The sequence below is a fragment of the Pelobates fuscus genome, chromosome 2, assembly GCF_036172605.1.
Source record: "Pelobates fuscus isolate aPelFus1 chromosome 2, aPelFus1.pri, whole genome shotgun sequence".
NCBI classification, from domain to species: Eukaryota; Metazoa; Chordata; class Amphibia; order Anura; family Pelobatidae; genus Pelobates; species Pelobates fuscus.
Genome location: NC_086318.1, coordinates 189348636 through 189366190, shown reverse-complemented (window position 1 = coordinate 189366190; position 17555 = coordinate 189348636). Strand labels below are relative to the sequence as shown.

At 41.3% G+C, this 17555-nt stretch overlaps 1 protein-coding gene across 1 annotated transcript in view; it reads right to left on the bottom strand.

Moving 5' to 3' along the window:
- TTK (TTK protein kinase) overlaps positions 1 to 17555 on the bottom strand; it is a 73415-nt gene that overhangs the window by 53408 nt on the left and 2452 nt on the right. The window contains exon 2 of the mRNA XM_063443020.1: positions 16616 to 16770. Coding sequence (XP_063299090.1) covers positions 16616 to 16770 — 155 coding nt within the window. The remainder of the gene's footprint in view (positions 1 to 16615; positions 16771 to 17555) is intronic.

Genomic DNA, 17555 nt, shown 5'->3' with positions numbered 1-17555 from the left:
TAGTATAGTGCTTGCTCTGATTAGCTCTCTGGGGAAAGATCCTAATTGGACAATATCATTAAAAACTTCTAACAGAAGAAGAGCAATTCGAGTCAAACTTTTTATAGTAAATATTATTGAATTAGGGATGCCCCGAAATGAAAATTCTGGTCCGAAACCGAAAATTCAGAATGCCATTGGCCGAAAACCGAAACAGACTTTTTTTCCCCCAAATGATTTAAAAAAAGTTTTTTCCCTATAATTTTATTAAACTTTTTAATGAATTTAATCGAATATGAAAAACTTCCCTTCTCTTTTAGTGCCCCCCCCCACTTAATGTTCCTCTATCCCCCCCTCTAGTGTTCTTTTCTCCCTCCCCCCTCCCCTGTCCCATAGTGTTCTTTTCTCCCCCCACCGTCCCAAGTGCAGTATTCTTGACTTTTCATGTTATTACTATCTTTCATTGTGATATATAATCATCTGAATTGTTAATGCAAACATGTCTGTTAAACTATGCACTACAAAAAATTTTTTTTTAAAAAGTATATAAAAAAAAAATGATATATTAAAACCAAAGTTTAAATAAGTGGAGCAGTGAAATGACAGAAAAACGTTCACAGTGTTTAAAACCAGCTGATCTCGAAGTATAATCAACACCTAGCTATTCCAGGCTAATTTTTTTTTTCCCCAGCATATTTGACCCATTTTCAGCCGAAACGGGATAGGCCCATTTTCAGCTGAAAATTTCATCCCTATACTGAATCCATCTGGTCCTGGTGTTTTAGATAATTGCAACTTATCAATGGCCTTATTTCTTACTTCTATGTAGATAGAGGCGTTTAATGCTTGTAGTTGTTCCTGTGATATTTTAGGAAATTCGATGGATTGTAGGTAATTAGCAATCTTTGCTTGTGAGCAGTTATTCTTTATGTTGCATAAGTTATAATAGAAATTGTTAAAAGCTTGTCCTATGTCCTTTGGGGACAGAAAAATATTATCGACAATTAGTTTAGATATTCTGTCCTGTGCTTTTTTCCCCTCCTTATTTTGTTTGTAAGTATTTTGTCTGCTCAATTGCCTTTGGCATATAGTTTAACTTTTAATCTTTCCATATTTTTTGCTTAATTCCCGTAACTGTATCGCTTATTTTTTCTTGAGTTTGCAATATCTGCAATACCTTGTCCAAGATTTGATTTTATGTGATTCAGGGGGGAGGAAAGTAATCATGATAGTATTTAATAGGTTATCATTCCCATTTTGCATATCCATGTATCCCAGTCTTTTATTTGGGTATATCTATTTCCCAAGTACACCAGGATCCTCCTTTCCATTCTTGCTTGTCGTATAACTTCTGATATTCATTCTTCAGTGTGTGGAATTATCCCTGTTTTCCAGTTTCATGCCAGAAGTAGTTTAGCTGCTGTAATAATATGTAAAATTATCAATATTTGTCGTTTTTGGCCAGTGCAAGTTTATCAGAACCACCTCTGGCTTAAAAACTAATATTTTATTTCTGTTATTTGATATATTACCTTGATTACAACTTTCCAAAATGTATTTATACGTGTGCACTGCCACCAACTGTGGATTAAATTGCCTTCATTAATATTACATTTCCAGCATCTATCTGGTGACTCTGGGAAAATTTTCTTGAAACGTTTCGGTGTTCGGTACCATCTGTTTGAGAGTTTAAAATGGGTTTACGTTAAGATTTAAGCAGTGTACATATTTAATTTATTTAGAGAGCTTATCCACTCTTCTTCTCCTATATGTACTTGTAGTTCTTTTTCCCATTTATTAATAAGTTCTATCAGTTTATCGTGTCTCCATCTGTATATAACTTTAGCGCATTTTGAAATTAGGTTTTTATAGTTTTTTAGTTCGAGTAGATGGTTTAGGGTTGTAATTTTCTCCCCTTCATTTTGAAGGAGATATTCTGCTAAAAAGCCCTTAATTCGCAGAAAGTTAAAAAGGGTCTATGGGGGGGGTTTGATGAATTCCTCCATAATTTGATAGGTTTTCATTTTATGTTCCACCAGTATATTTTTAAATTCCCTTATCCCCCCAGTCTTCCAAGTGTCTATTTTTATGTTGTCTAACATATCTGAGAAAAAGGGAGCACATCTATTATTCTATTTCTGAGACCTAAGTTGTTTGAGAATTTGTCCCACCAACTCGTTAACTCTGAGTAGCTGAGATTTGGTTCGTGCCTCTTTGATGGATTTTTTGTTCACATCTAGGACCCAAAATAATGACATTAAAATTTCCTACCCCGGTATTAGCTTTTTCCATTTTTTACCATGTCTGCTAGCTTGATAGCATTGTAAAATTTCCGGGCACCCCAAACTTCCATCCTGCCTTGATCTAGCCAAAACTTTCATTTTAACTATTGCTTTCTTGCCGCCACATACAAATTTTTAAAAAGGATGAGTGTAGTAAAGATAACCAGTTTTCTGGAAATTTTTGTGGGGTCATTCTCCATAGGTACAGCCATTTTGCTAAGATGTATGCTTTTAGGATATTGATCCTTCCCAACCAGGAAAATCCCTATACCTTTCCAATCCCTTAACTTTTTATTAGTTTGTGTTAATAAGGGTAAAAACATTGGATTCTACTAGGTCTTTTAAATCTGAGGTTAATGTTATACCTAAATATTTTAGCCTGTCCTTGTTTTCTGAGAGCCCAAGGTTTTGAACAAGAAAATTAACCTTTTGTTCAATTTTTTAGCTATAAATATTGATTTATTTATATTCATTTTATATCCTGACACTTTGGCGTATTTATTTATCTACTTCAGAAGCTCTGGGATTGAGATTTTTGGTTCTTCTAAAGTTAGTAAGATGTCATCTGCTTAAATATTCAATTTACTTTGTCCTAAGGGGTTTGCAAATCCTTTTATTTTTTTTGTCTTATTAAAATCACAAGGGGTTCTAACACCATTATGTGCAGTAGCAGTGGCAAACATGAAACCCCATCCAACTCTGTCAAACGCTTTCTCTGCGTCAATTAACAGTAGCAATAGAGGTGTTCCATTATTCTCTGTTTCTTCTAATAGGTTTATTTTTCTAAGATTGTTGATTGAAGACCTTCCTGGTATGAATCCTACTTGGTCATTATTAATTAATTGTGGTATGACTATTTTTAATCGATCTGCAAGGATAGAAGAGAATATTTTAATATCTGTATTAATGATATAGGTCTATAATTGCCAATCGGTTGAAAATCTTTATCTGCTTTTGGGATAGGGACAATATTCGCTCAACAGCTCTCCAGGACAGCTTCCCGTTTTCATTATATAGTTGATAATGGTGGTAAGTTCCCCCTTTAGTTGGTCTTTCATTAGTTTATAAAATGAATTTGTGAAGCTATCTGGGCCTAGGTCAGTCTTTATCTATGGATTTACTGATCTCTATTTCTGTTATAGGCTTGTTTATCAGCTTTAATTGGTAGGGTAGGATTTTTTGCATGGATAAGCTTTCAAAGAATTCCTCAATCTTTTTCCTTGCCATATATTTCTTTTGGTAGGTTATATAGATACTGCTAAAATCTCTGAAACGCGCTACCTATTTTTTTCTGGGGTCATTAGAAAGGTTTGTTTAGCTTTTATTTTAAATATTACTCTTTTATGTTTCCCTTTTTTAAATTAGACATTGTTTCTGGCTTGTTACCCTTTAGATACCACTTGGATTGTAGTGCTACTAACTGTTTGGTTGCTTTATTCATTAGCTGAATATTTATCTGTTTCTGCAATCTTCCTTGCCATTTGTGTGGAAGGTGTTTTTTTTAATTTTGCCTCTTATATTCGCTTAATGTTATATACAGTTTAAATAGAGGCGGTAATCCTTTTTTATTTGCAGTGGCTGCCTTTGCTTTTATTTTCTAAAAAATAAAAAAAATTGATTGTTATGTTCTACATTTTTTCAACATTTTGTTTTGTGTTATTTAAAAAAAAAAAAAAAATCTTTTATACGCTACTCTTTAAAATGTGTCAAAATTATCTTTGTATTCAAACAAAATTGGACTATGGTCTGACCATATTTCCTGTATCTCTATTATTTTGATAAGATACATCATGGTCAGGTTACCCAGGATAAGGTAAGATTATGATTCTTTAGTAAGTTTTGCAATTTATTTTCAGTTATTTTCCTGCTTATTCTGTCATTCTGGCTCTGTCTTTCAGAGGGTCCCCTACGCAATTAAATTACCCATAATTAATACCAACTCTTGTTTAATCTGCTCTTTTTTCTTGAACACTTGTTAAAATTTATTGTAGATTTATTTGGTGCATAAATGTTAACTAACGTGAATATCTTATTTATTTCACATATTAGAATCTGGGTCTAAATCTTGATGATGATTATGGAGATATTTTTTTTCAAACTTAAATCTTACGCCTCTTTTTTTGTATTTTAGAGCCGCACTTATAATAGTGGGGTATCTTGATGAGTTACCGTATATACTCGAGTATAAGCCGAGTTTTTTAGCACATTTTTTGTGCTAAAAACCCCCAACTCGGCTTATACTCGAGTCAGTCTGTATTATGGCAATTTACATTGCCATAATACAGACTGGGGGGAGAGGGGGGCTGGCAGAGCTGTTACTTACCTCTCCTGCAGCTCCTGTCAGCTCTCTCCTCCTCCGCGCCGTCCGTTCAGCACCTCGGTCAGCTCCCAGTGTAAGTCTCGCGAGAGCCGCGGCTCTCGCGAGACTTACACTGTGAGCTGACAGAGGGAGCTGCACAGACCGCGCGGAGGAGGAGGGAGCTGACAGGAGCTGCAGGAAAGGTAAGTAACAGCTCTGCCAGCCCCCCTCTCCCCCCACTGAACTGCCAATCCCACTGGACCACCAGGGAAGGAGCCCCCCTCCCTGCCATGTATCAAGCAGGGAGGGGGGATGAAAAAAATAATAATTAGTAATAATAAAAAATAAAAAAAAGTAAATAATAAATAATATTACAAAAATAATAATAATTAAATTAAAAAAAATAAAAATAATAATAAATAATAAAAAAAAATTAAAATAATAAAAAAAAAAAAATTCCCATCCCCCACCAAGGCTCTGCAACACACACACACACTCATACACTCACGCTGCACTCATACACTCACGCTGCACTCATACACTCACGCTGCACTCATACACTCACGCTGCACTCATACACTCACGCTGCACTCATACACTCACGCTGCACTCATACACTCACGCTGCACTCATACACTCACGCTGCACTCATACACTCACGCTGCACTCATACACTCACGCTGCACTCATACACTCACGCTGCACTCATACACTCACGCTGCACTCATACACTCACGCTGCACTCATACACTCACGCTGCACTCATACACTCACGCTGCACTCATACACTCACGCTGCACTCATACACTCACGCTGCACTCATACACTCACGCTGCACTCATACACTCACGCTGCACTCATACACTCACGCTGCACTCATACACTCACGCTGCACTCATACACTCACGCTGCATTCATACACACACACTGCATTCATTATACACACACTGTAAATAAATATTCAATTAATATATTTTTTTTTAGGATCTAATTTTATTTAGAAATTTACCAGTAGCTGCTGCATTTCTCACCCTAGTCTTATACTCGAGTCAATAAGTTTTCCCAGTTTTTTTGGGTAAAATTAGGGGCCTCGGCTTATATTCGGGTCGGCTTATACTCGAGTATATACGGTAATTATATTTTGATTAGATCTTATCCGAAAGGGTTTCTTGCAGGGCACAAATTTGTACCTGATATTTTATCAGGAAGTCCACAATTATAGACCTTTTACATGGTGTATTGATCCCCCGGGCATTTATTGATATCAACTTAAATTTTATTGTCTGTTCGAGGCTCTCTCTCTCTCTCCATGAGTTTCCAAAGTTTTATAGAAAATTAAAAAAACGTTATTTGTGATTACATAAAAATAAGATGGGTTGATCCCAAGCAACGTTCAACCTAAGACAAAAGTGATGTATGGCAGAAAGCCCCCCCCCCATACAGTATCTCGAGTAATACAAAATATTACTGAGATGATATAGGTCCCACATGTCCTGTGGGAAAAGCGTACTGAGGTTAGATCTATAATACTAGTATAGGAAAATATAGATATAGATATATAAAGAAATCCACCCAAATACATATTAATGTTCCTAAGGTGTGTGGAAAAGGGATAGGGGAAAACACTGTAAATCTACATCCCAAACACTTTCAGTTTATTGTGGAGTCTATTTTTCTAAAGTGTTTTAACTGATTATTTTACATTTCATTTTACAAAACTTGTGTTGCTCTTAAATCTATCACTCGTTTCCCTTACCACCTTTGTTTCTTTTCCTCCTTCTGTAGGTGTGTGCACTTCGGTGTATTTATAAGTTCCTTTTGTTTAATATAATTTTTTTTTTTATTGTAATTTAAATCGTTTCATTCTAATTAGTGTAAACTTGAAAGGAAGATTTTTTTTCTTCATTTGTGCGTTACTTATCTTGTTAAGTGCCTGTTAAATCAATTTTCTAAAATATTCTACATTTCTCTATTATCATTTCCCCTAGATTCTTGGTTATACTTTTTATATCTCCTTAATCCCCTTGTGCTATTAAATACAAGAAAGCGAAAAAAATATATATAATTTTGTTGAGCTCAGATTTGAACTTATCAAATTGTTTATTACAACATTCTTGGATAAATTATTGGGTGACATTGGTTACCTCACTACTGCTAAAGGGTGTTTGTGAATTTGACATGGTTTGTTCCATATTTATTAAACTTGTGTCTCCCTGAGACTCTTTTTGATTACCCTTATTGCTTTGTGCTGGTGAAAAAAAAAAAGCCTGACACCCTTCTTTCTTGCTGTGTCTTTTTTTTTCCCCCTTTTTATTATCCTTTTTATTTTTTGTAGCCAGTGTATCACAGCATGGCTTTCTTAAAGGACCACTATAAGTACCCAGACCACTTCAGCTCAATTAAGTGGTCTGGGTGGCAGGTCCCCCTGGTTTTAACCCTGCAGCTGAAAACATAGCAGTTTCAGAGAAACTGCTATGTTTTCATTGAGGGTTAATCCAGCCTCTAGTGGCTGTCTACCCGACAGCCACTAGAGGCCGCTTCCGCGATTCTCAGTGTGGAAATCACACTGAGATGACGCTGATGTCCATAGGAAAGCCTTGAGTAATGCTTTCCTATAGGCGGTTTGAATGCGCGCACATTCGAATCGGACGTCAGGAGCTTTAAATCCCAGCTGTCTGTTGGGCTTGTTTTATATGACCTCTGGTTTCAGGAATCTCTTTGATTTATTGCTCTCTGTTGTGTCCTCCTTTGCCCCTCCCTCCAGGGATATCGCTTCCCTCCGTTCTCCATACTGACCAATGTTTTTTCAGCCACTGCAATAAATTCTCTTTCTACTGGTCTCTCACAGTCTCCCCTCTCTCCACAGAATCCATTCAGTCAGAGCACTTTGCATGGCGTTTTATCTTGCTGGGAAATTCCTTGTAGATTTTTTTGCCCGTTATCTCTGTTGGCGTTCTTTCCCTACCCCACCTCCCAGCATGAATGTCAGCACGTCACATTCCTACGTCCACAGGTCTCCCTCCCTAAACTGGGTAATAGAGACGATCTGCACACTGTACAGATATTAGCTGCTTTCTGTCTAGGTCTGGGGTAGTCAACCTTTTAATACCTATCGCCCACTTTTGTATCTTTGTTGATGGTAAAATTTCCATACCGCCCACCAGTGCCACAGTAACTAATTTTATAGCGCAAGTATGATTTTTTTTTTTTTAGAAAGGAGAAATATGTACTTAAATGTATCTTTTTTTCTATTCTACTTTTTTCCTATGTGTGTTTGTGGGGGTGGTGTGTGTGAAGGGTGCAGAGTGTGTGTGTGTGTGTGTGTGTGTGTTAGGGTTGCAGTGTGAGTGTGTGTGAGGGGTGCAGTGTGAGAGGAGTGCAGTGTGTGACGGGGCAGTCTGTGTGTGTGAAGTGTGTATAGGGTCTATGCTGTGTGTAGGTGGGTGAGATGTGAAAATCTATCTTAATGTCTCCCCCTCCCTTCTTCTTACCTTTTACCAGGTAGGGGGTACATAATGCTGCAAGCCCTGGTGGTCCAGTGGTGGCATGTTCACTTTAGCCTGCAGCTCCTCTGGCTGCAGACGAACTCTCCTGTCCTCCTGCGAGCACAGCACTGTATCGGAGCGCTGCTATGGTAATGCACTGCAACGATCTGACCAGGCTGCTCGCGGGAGGAACACAGAGGCTCCCAGGCCCTTCCCTCCCTCTGTTGGAACTAAGTGCCAGCGTGGAACATTTTTGATCTCATCGCCAGCCTGAGAGGGCTTACAGAAAGGCTGGCTCTGCATGGGCCGGCAGGGGAGATGAAATGATCCCCCTGCTGGCTTTGGTCCACGGCCAACTAGGCCCACCGGTTGTTTTCTACAGAACCCACCACCGCCCACCTGAAATCCCAAAACGCCCACTAGTGGGCAGTAGGGACTAGGTTATGGTATCTGCACACACTGTACGGATTATATTTCTGCATAAGTTTTAATGTTATGGTATCTGCACACATTTATAGTTGTATACTGTCCAGGTTTTCATATCTACAGATTACTGTACTAGATATAATAATCTTCAATTAAATTGAAAATGTTTACATAAACAGAATAGAAGTCCTTTGCTTTATCGGTTTTGCTTGTTTTCATAAATCATGTAAGCATAAATAGAATTTTAGGGCTAGATTAGATTTGATTAGTAAGCTTTAACAATGCTCTAATTATATTTATAACTTCATATTGACTTTAATGGAGTTGGAAATGTAATCAGACAGTATTGGTAAAGCTTACTAATCAAATGTAATTTATTCTGGCCCTTACTGTTTTGCATATAATCGTTTTCTAGGACTATACTTTATTCTGAATAATTGGTAAAAAATAAAATAATAAATAATATATATATATTTATATATATATTAATCTGGTTCTGTTACATACTAAATGAAGAATGTATATTGATATTAAATTAATATCAACGGGGGCGGAGCCTAACCAGCGAACTGGCAAGACGTGTACTGCAGGAGCTCCTGCAACACGGGCGCTGTAAATGCCCACCTGCCGAGCTACAGAGCTCAAATACTCCAAGCGACTACGAGTTCTCACCCCCCCCCCTATGGACCGGTGGGGGAGATCTCGGTCCCCGCCCGGCGGGGAGCCCCATGCTCGACACCATATGACTATACCTACAACTCCATCGAGTAAGGTGGGAGCAGGGGCGCCCAAGATGGCGGACATAAGCGCATCCAGCACGAAAAGCAAGCAACCACCCACCAAACAAGTCCACGACACACTGGTAAGCGACTCAATCAGTGTAAAACCGCAGGTGGACCCCCGGGCCACGCGGCCTATAGAGACACAAAGTAAACGAGGCACTACTAAGATGGCGGCCCAACACAGGCCCCAAGCAAGAGACACATACACCAAACGATCGACACAGCCCATGGAGGCGTTAGACCGGCTATATAAAAGCTTCTGTGCAGTACTCCACAACCGTGGAGCGACATACTACCAAGCATTGCAAGCAGTGGCCCTCTGGATGCGCCCAGCAACCAGGTGCCGCCATTATGACGCACTGCCGAGGGCCCCAAGAGCAACCATCCAGCGGTGTCATTACAATTCACCAGAAAGGCGGGACACGACTACTAGACGGGCAGGCACAAGCACCCGTTCCCATACAAGCAAGGACAGGAATACCATACAAGTCCCACATATACTCACCTCACCGAACCCAAGATCCAGAACTAAATGCGGCCCGCAGCGGCCCCATACAGCCACAACTGTCGGACGGACCAACGTGCAGAGGGTCACCCCACCGTCCACCGATGGAACCGAAACTGAACACATAAGCGCTGGTGAACCCGCCTGTCCACACAGACTGATCCCACGGCGATGCCTTGACCCACTCTGCCTGCATGCCCTTGAGGTCTGCCTACCCCGAACGGGCATGGGCTGACTGAGACTGATTTGCGGACACATAACCCTCTCTAAATCTACCCTTGCTTTTTATATTCTCAATGTTTGAATGTTTAGCCTCTCAGTATAGCCTGCACCATATAGAGTCAAAAAAGCTGCAGCATTTATGATACCCGAGACCGACCTTCCCTTTTTCTTTCCTTTCTTTAAAGCATGCCTTTCACTAAGAACGGCCTCAACGTAAACGGAGAATTAACTGTAACTACACTCTAACAAATATAACCCAAGCTCTGTATTATACCGGGTTTAACGCCTAGAATAGGGCAGGAGTTATACTAGAATGTATTTTGACACGCTAGCTTACTTTACACCCATACTAAAACAAGCGATATAACGAGGTTAAAATGTTTTAAAAAGTTTAGCATGTCTGTTTATTATTTTTATCCAAGCCTCTCTTGAAAAATAACGGTTTAAGTACACGATAAGTTAGTCTACGCTGGGGACACCCTAAGTTACCAAAATATAGTTGTCAAGACATATCAGCGAAGATACCTTTCGACCAAGTAACGGAATTACCTGTCGGTACCTCTAAGGTACGCTGAAGCAGACGAGTTATTTAGCAATATGTTTATCGTAGTTCATTCATTAATGCCTAACGTATCACTATGTTCGTCAAAAAAAATTAAAAATTCTGTGCAATTTCTCTATGCCACTGTTTTACCCATATACGTTTCAATATAAATGCACGCTGTTGTGGCGTATGTAATTCATATGTAATCACCTGCACACCAAAAATAAAGAATTCAACAAAAAAAATTAATATCAATATATTTTTCTTCAGTCCTATATAACAAACAGATTTAGCAGATTTTTATTTCTATTGTTTTTTTTTTTAAGTTATTTTCTGTCCAATTTTGGTGTGTTACTTTCAATAAAAGTGTGGATGTTTTATTGGCGCGTAGTTTTTCATATTAGATTGAAATTCATTAAAAAGTCTCATATTAATAAAATTATAGAAAAAACTATTTTAAAGTCATTTGGGGGAAAATAGTCATTTTCGGTTATGGTTATCAGCCAAGGGCATCCTGAATTTTCATTTTCAGCCCAGAATTTTCATTTCGGTGCATCCCTAGTAAAAAAAACACCATTCCCTGACACAGATTCACACATTATTGTATGTTTTCATAAAATTTTATTCCACCCAGCCTCCCTACCGTTGGAAGAAATTGAGTGAATCGGTTCACCCAGGGATCTAGTAGGCGACCAGGTGGGGGAGAGTGGAAGAGGGCGGCTGAGAGTGTATTAGAAGAGGGAGCTGTGACCTCCCAGTTCTGCTCCCTTGCACATCTCTTAGTGAGGCCAGCACCGTAATCCAACTGTATCCCGGTCCCAGCCTCACTAAGAGACACGCGATGGAGCAAAGCAGGGAGATCACAGCTCTCCCGCAACGTGTCTGCCAACAATGCCTGTACCCAGCCGCCCACCTCAGAGGCAACAGGCTCACAAATCCCAGGCGCCATGGTGACCTAGCATTTGTCGAGCCCTTGATTAAATAAAAAATTTGATAATATTTATATTAAATTATTCACACCTTGCAAATACAGGTTTGTTAAGTATAGGGATAAGTAAACATAGTACAAAAAAATCCTAGCTAGTGACAGTTCCCCTGTAAAGTATGTCCCCATTATTTGTTATCAATCTAGGCTTTGATGTGAGGCGACGAATCAAGAAAAAAATTGCAAAATTTGCACCAGACTAGTCTATTAAAAAACAAAACAAAAAAAAAACAGTCAGTTTGAAAACCATACTACAAATTCCATCCAAAATAACCAATATTTGCCGCAATTCACTGTTTAGTGAATAAATCTCTTCAGTGTTTCAGAGATCCACTGATACAAGAAATTACTACTACCCCTGAAAAATTAAAGGAGCACTCCACACCCATAGAGCACTTTAGATTGTTAAATGGTATGCCTGAGCTCCACTGAGCGATCAGAATTAGCAGTCACTTTCTCAGAGCATGCATGCCTTCCAAAACTGCCTGCAAAGAACTCTGGTCAATTATAATTTTTTCTAGTAGAACCCCTGTAACTGCGTGCACACGCGTGGTGCCTAATCAGGTAAACATGCGCAATCCAACATTTTTGCAAGACTGAATATTTCCCAATGAGAAACCTCTCCGAGAAGAGAATGAAAGACACTTACGGAGAAAAATGGGAAGGCTTACAAAGGCTTCAGTCAAAAAAACTATAGGCACCCAGACCACTTCTTATTGAAGTGGTCTGGGTAAAGTGTCCCTGTCCCCTTAGCCATTCAAGCAAAAACAGTGCAGTTCCAGAAAAACAGGGTTAAGACAATCTCTAGAGGCACTTTCTGGAATCTCACGGAGTTTAATTCTGTGAAACAAAGTTGGTAGTCCTAACACTCTGAATGAGAATATCCAGCGTTTTCACAATCCCCAAAATAAAGCATTGATTCGATGGTTTCCTAAGGTGACGATCTAATGCGCGCACGGCACTTACCGCACATGTCTAATAGGTCCTCCACGTGCGTGACGTTGCGGGAAAAAAGACAGAACAAGTGCCGACTTAAAATAAGTGGGGAAGCAAAAAAAAAAAGTATTTTAAACCCTTTCCCCTTTAGGGACAGGGGCACACTATGGCATTAAGAAGACAGTTTTGGGGGGCGTGGCTTGACCGGGAACCAAGCTGGACGTGCAAGCCTAGAGCTCCGCGCTAAGCCCCCTGTACCAACAGCTCACAACGGCGATAAACCGAACAAAACAAAAAAAAACCTTACCTCCCTTCTCCTGACCCGCCATGGATAGGCGCCAGCCGAGAAAATCGGGCAAAAAAAACATGGACAATACCGCCACGGTACCCAATCTGTTTGCGGCCTCCCGCACGCCGCGCCAAGACTCCCAAAATGGCGGCGGATCCAGCCCGCGAGCCCAGGCCTCACCGACGACCCTGAGCACACCTCAGCCTCACAGCCTGGCATCTTCGGATATGGCCCACATACTGACCGAACTGGCGGCGGTTAAGAGCTACCTAGCCCGAGAGATAGATAGGTCATCGAAGGAGGTGATGTCTGAAATCCACAAGCTGGGTGAGCGAACAGCAGACCTTGAGCACCGCGTGGAAACAACCACGGTGGCTCACAACACGATGTCCGCCCATGTCAACACGCTCACAGCCCGGCTGGAAGCATCTAAGGCAGCTCTAGAGGACCTAGCGAACAGGTCGCGCCGCAACAACATCCGCGTGCGCGGCCTGCCGGAGCAACAAGATGAAGGCCCAATTTCGGCCTTGCTTCTCACGATCCTGCGCCCCCTCTTGCCAGAGATACCAGATGAGCACTGGCACATAGACAGAGCCCACAGGGCCTTGCGGGCCCGAAGAGACGACAACACAAGGCCCAGAGACATAATAGTCCGGTTCCTCCACTTCCAGACAAAGGAAGCAGTGCTGAGGAAGGCCAGGGACAACCCCATAAAACACCAGGGCAAAGAAATCTCCCTTTTTCAGGACTTGGCCCCCATCACCCTCCAACGCAGAAGAGAGTGGAGACCGATTACGGAACTGCTCAGGGCCAACACGATCAGGTATGCCTGGGGACATCCGTTTAAATTAATGGTCTTTAAGCAAGGCAGACCTCACATCCTCATGCCAGGCACTGACCCTACGCCCTTCCTCCGAGAATTGGGTATCACATTGCCAGAGGGCTTCTCGGTGCCAGACACCACCCTCCCAGCCTTGCAACCCTTACCACGCGACTGGTACACCGCCGGAGAATAAACAGGCGGCAGACCGACACCTATCAGACTTACCCAACCTCCCAGGAACGAGCACACCTGACCCCCTCTTGACAAACGGCATAGCGTCGCTACCACCCTTCCCCATCCACCAGAAGCAGATCAACAGGCCACTATACATCGAGAGAGTCGCCCTACCCGCTGATTGGAAAGAACCCACGCTACCCAAGACCCCGTTTTTGCGATGGACCCCACCGCCTCAACCTCACGCTGCAGCACACGGACTTCTCTTTTCCTTGGCGGCCGCTGACACACACACTCCAGCTTCCTAGACCCTGTCTACCCACACGACACCTGTCGCGGCGACAGCTCCAATTATATTGTACTGTGTACTGTGAGACTATCTACGGACTATTGCCGCTATATTGACACCGAAAAGAGACTCTGGTACCGGCTGTCGAAATTCCGACATCGCATGGAAGTGTAATGTATACCAATAACACCAGTGGGAGGTATTGAGTTAGCTAGCCAGGATACACACACCACTGTAAGCATAACACATCATACTAGACACCACCCCACAGACATACTATACTTGGGTGGGGACCGGTGGCGGGGGCCACTTGGGGGGGTGGTGGGGCGGGATGGTGGGTGGTGGGCGGGCGGGGGGGACGTAGGGGGCTAGGGCAGGTTGCAGAGCACACGACTCTCGGGACACAAAGTCTACTCAAGGAAAGCAGTGTAACGTACGGGGAAGAGAGTGTGCAGTAGACATGTTCCTGCTCTGTCATAATAAGATGTGTAATGTTTTATCATGTAATGTTTTATGCAGCTGCCACGGGCCGGTTCTTGTACCTCAGACATACGTGTTACGCCAACATACCTTACCTATCTGGGCATAAAATTACCAGCAGACACCACCGCACTCCATAGCCTGAATTATACTCCCATGATAGAAAAACTCATCTCGGACATGGAGACCTGGGCGGACAAACCCATATCCTGGATAGGGAGAATACATTCAATTAAGATGAATGTTCTACCCCGAATTTTATTCCTTTTTCAAGCTCTACCCATCCCCATCGCGAAACATAACCTCATCCCCTTACAACGAGCAATAGATAGATTCATATGGCAAAACAAGAGACACAGGGTAGCCCGTAACATACTGTATCGCCCCAGAATGCAAGGAGGTCTGGGGTTGCCCCACCTGCACTTTTATTACATAGCCGCACAAATGGCACAAATAGCCCTATGGCACACCCCCCCAGAGACTAGACGTTGGGTAGATCTAGAATCAGCACTAATGAAATCGGATCTCCCACAATTCTATATCTGGACACCGAGGGAGCACAGAGCACTCCCGAGAACGGCGTGCCCAGCTATTACTAACTCAATCCAGTTATGGGACACCTACGCCATCAAACACGGACTCACCACCACATCCTCCCCCCTCACTCCATTATACCGTAATAAGGCATTCACACCAGGCATGAGACCCCGGGACTTTAAAGGCCTAGAGCATGCCGGACTCCAGAGGGTCTTCCAACTTTATGACGGAGACACGATAATCACCTTCCCCGACCTACAAGCCAAAGCAACCCTAAAGCCAGCCGACTTCTTTAGATACCTACAACTTAAGCATTACGCGACCCAAGCGACAGTGAAAGCAGCCGCCAAAGCCAACCCAACCTTCTTTGAGCGCATCTGCCTCACAGAACGATATCAGAGAGGCCTAATCACCCAATTGTACTCCCACCTCTGTTCCACCACACGGGAATGGGGGACCTTACATTACACAGAGAAATGGGAAACAGACTTGGGGGAAACCCTAGAGGGTATAGACTGGCAGGATATTTGGGAAGCCAATTCCAAAACCTCCATCTGTGTAACGATGCAAGAACAGGCATATAAGACGATGATGAGGTGGTACAGTACTCCGGTCCAACTTTATCATATGAAAAGAACACCCACAGATCTCTGTTGGCATAACTGCGGAGAAAAAGGGACTTATGCACACATGTGGTGGTTCTGTCCCACAATCAAAATATTCTGGAAAAATATCCAGCAGCTTATATCAGGGATCCTACACAGACCGATAGGCCTAAACCCTTGGACCTTCCTCCTGGCCAGACCCCTAGACGACTTACCCAGATCAGAACAACAACTACTCAACAAGATTGCCTTAGCTGCCAGAAAGGCTCTAGCCCAAACTTGGCTGCAGCCTACTCCCCCCCCATTATCCACAGTGCTCAACAAAATCAAAGAGTGCCATCTCATGGACAAACTAACGGCCCAATTGAGAGGCACTATGACAACATTCACGAAGATATGGGAACCATGGGATAACTACACTGACGACAGATTAGCCACAGGTAACGTCCAGGACCATCCCCCCCCCCTCCTTTCTACACCCAGTTTTCCGCTACCCCCTTTCCTTGATTATAGGCCGAGCTTACCGGTAACCCGGCCTATAGGTTCGACACACTAAAACCAAGGCAACTAAACGACAACTTTGTCATTTGATTTAAAGTTACGTATTTTGTTATATATGTGTCTAAGTGTTGATCTTTTCACTTTATTGAAAAACGATGACAGACCGATAGCCTATACAATGGATGTAAACGGCTTGTTATGCAATTCTCTAATACTTTACTTGGGCTTCTGCGCAAGCCACGTAACTGCACTATTCATTTCTGTCTGTCATTGCAAAATAAAGAATTATAAAAAAAAAAAAAAGACAGTTTTGTAATTCTAATGCTACAATGTTCCTTTAAACATGCTAAATATATAGTTCGAGGTGTGCAAGGAGGACACGTGTACATATAGTAGTAAATATTGTATTAAATATTGATAGTATAATAAAAATATATCAAGGCAATAAAACAAAAGAAGACATGATATCTACCTGTTGTATCAGCAGACGACTTTGAAAATGTTAGTTCATCAGTCAAGTTATCTTCTGTTCCATACTTAGTTTTAAAACTTTTAACTCTGTCTAAAATGGAAGCAATCTTTAGTTTTCTTTCACTTATATCTTCATCGTCCATTTTAATTAAATATCTAAATGAAAAGGAAAAAAATACATATTATTTGACATTTCCAAAATGATGTACACTTTACAACTTTATCATTAGAATCTAAGTTTATCTTTTGGTATCAGCGTCCCTTTAATTTGGCTCTCAAAATTAATACCCACATTTTTGTTATGTTTTACCACATATTATATCCACCGTTTCTGCCCATCTCAGGTTCTAGGCCAGCACGTCTGAGGAAGGGTAGGGAGCTAAAGAAAAGCGGCTTTTACAATTAACGCGACCCAAAACCTGGCTGGAAATGCACAAAGATATAGATATTTTTTCATCTATTTTTTTTTTTTTTTTTGCTCTGTTACCGTATATATTTGGTCTGTGGAGTGCAGTCTAATTTTGACTCAGAAATTTTGCCATGCTACTGGACCAGAAATAGATAAAGTGGATATGGACTTAGGAGTTTAAAAAAAACCCCAAAACAAAACCTTTTACTGCAAAACACCTGCTGGGAATTCCTACACTCACCAGAACAACTACAATAAGCTGTAGTTGTTCTGGTAACTATAGTGTCCCTTTAATTTACAACACTCATATGAGCTGACAGATTGTTCATTTATCATAGTATAATGCAGCCAAACTGATCCAAAACATGTTGTAATCAATCACATCAACTCATTTGGGTAAGCACTCTTTTTGCATTGTGTAGTGGACTATGCATCTACTACACAAATCACATTAAAGGGTTACTCCAAACACCATAACCTCTTTAGTGATTTAAAATGGTCATAATGGTAGTTATCCGTATGTGCAGCATTT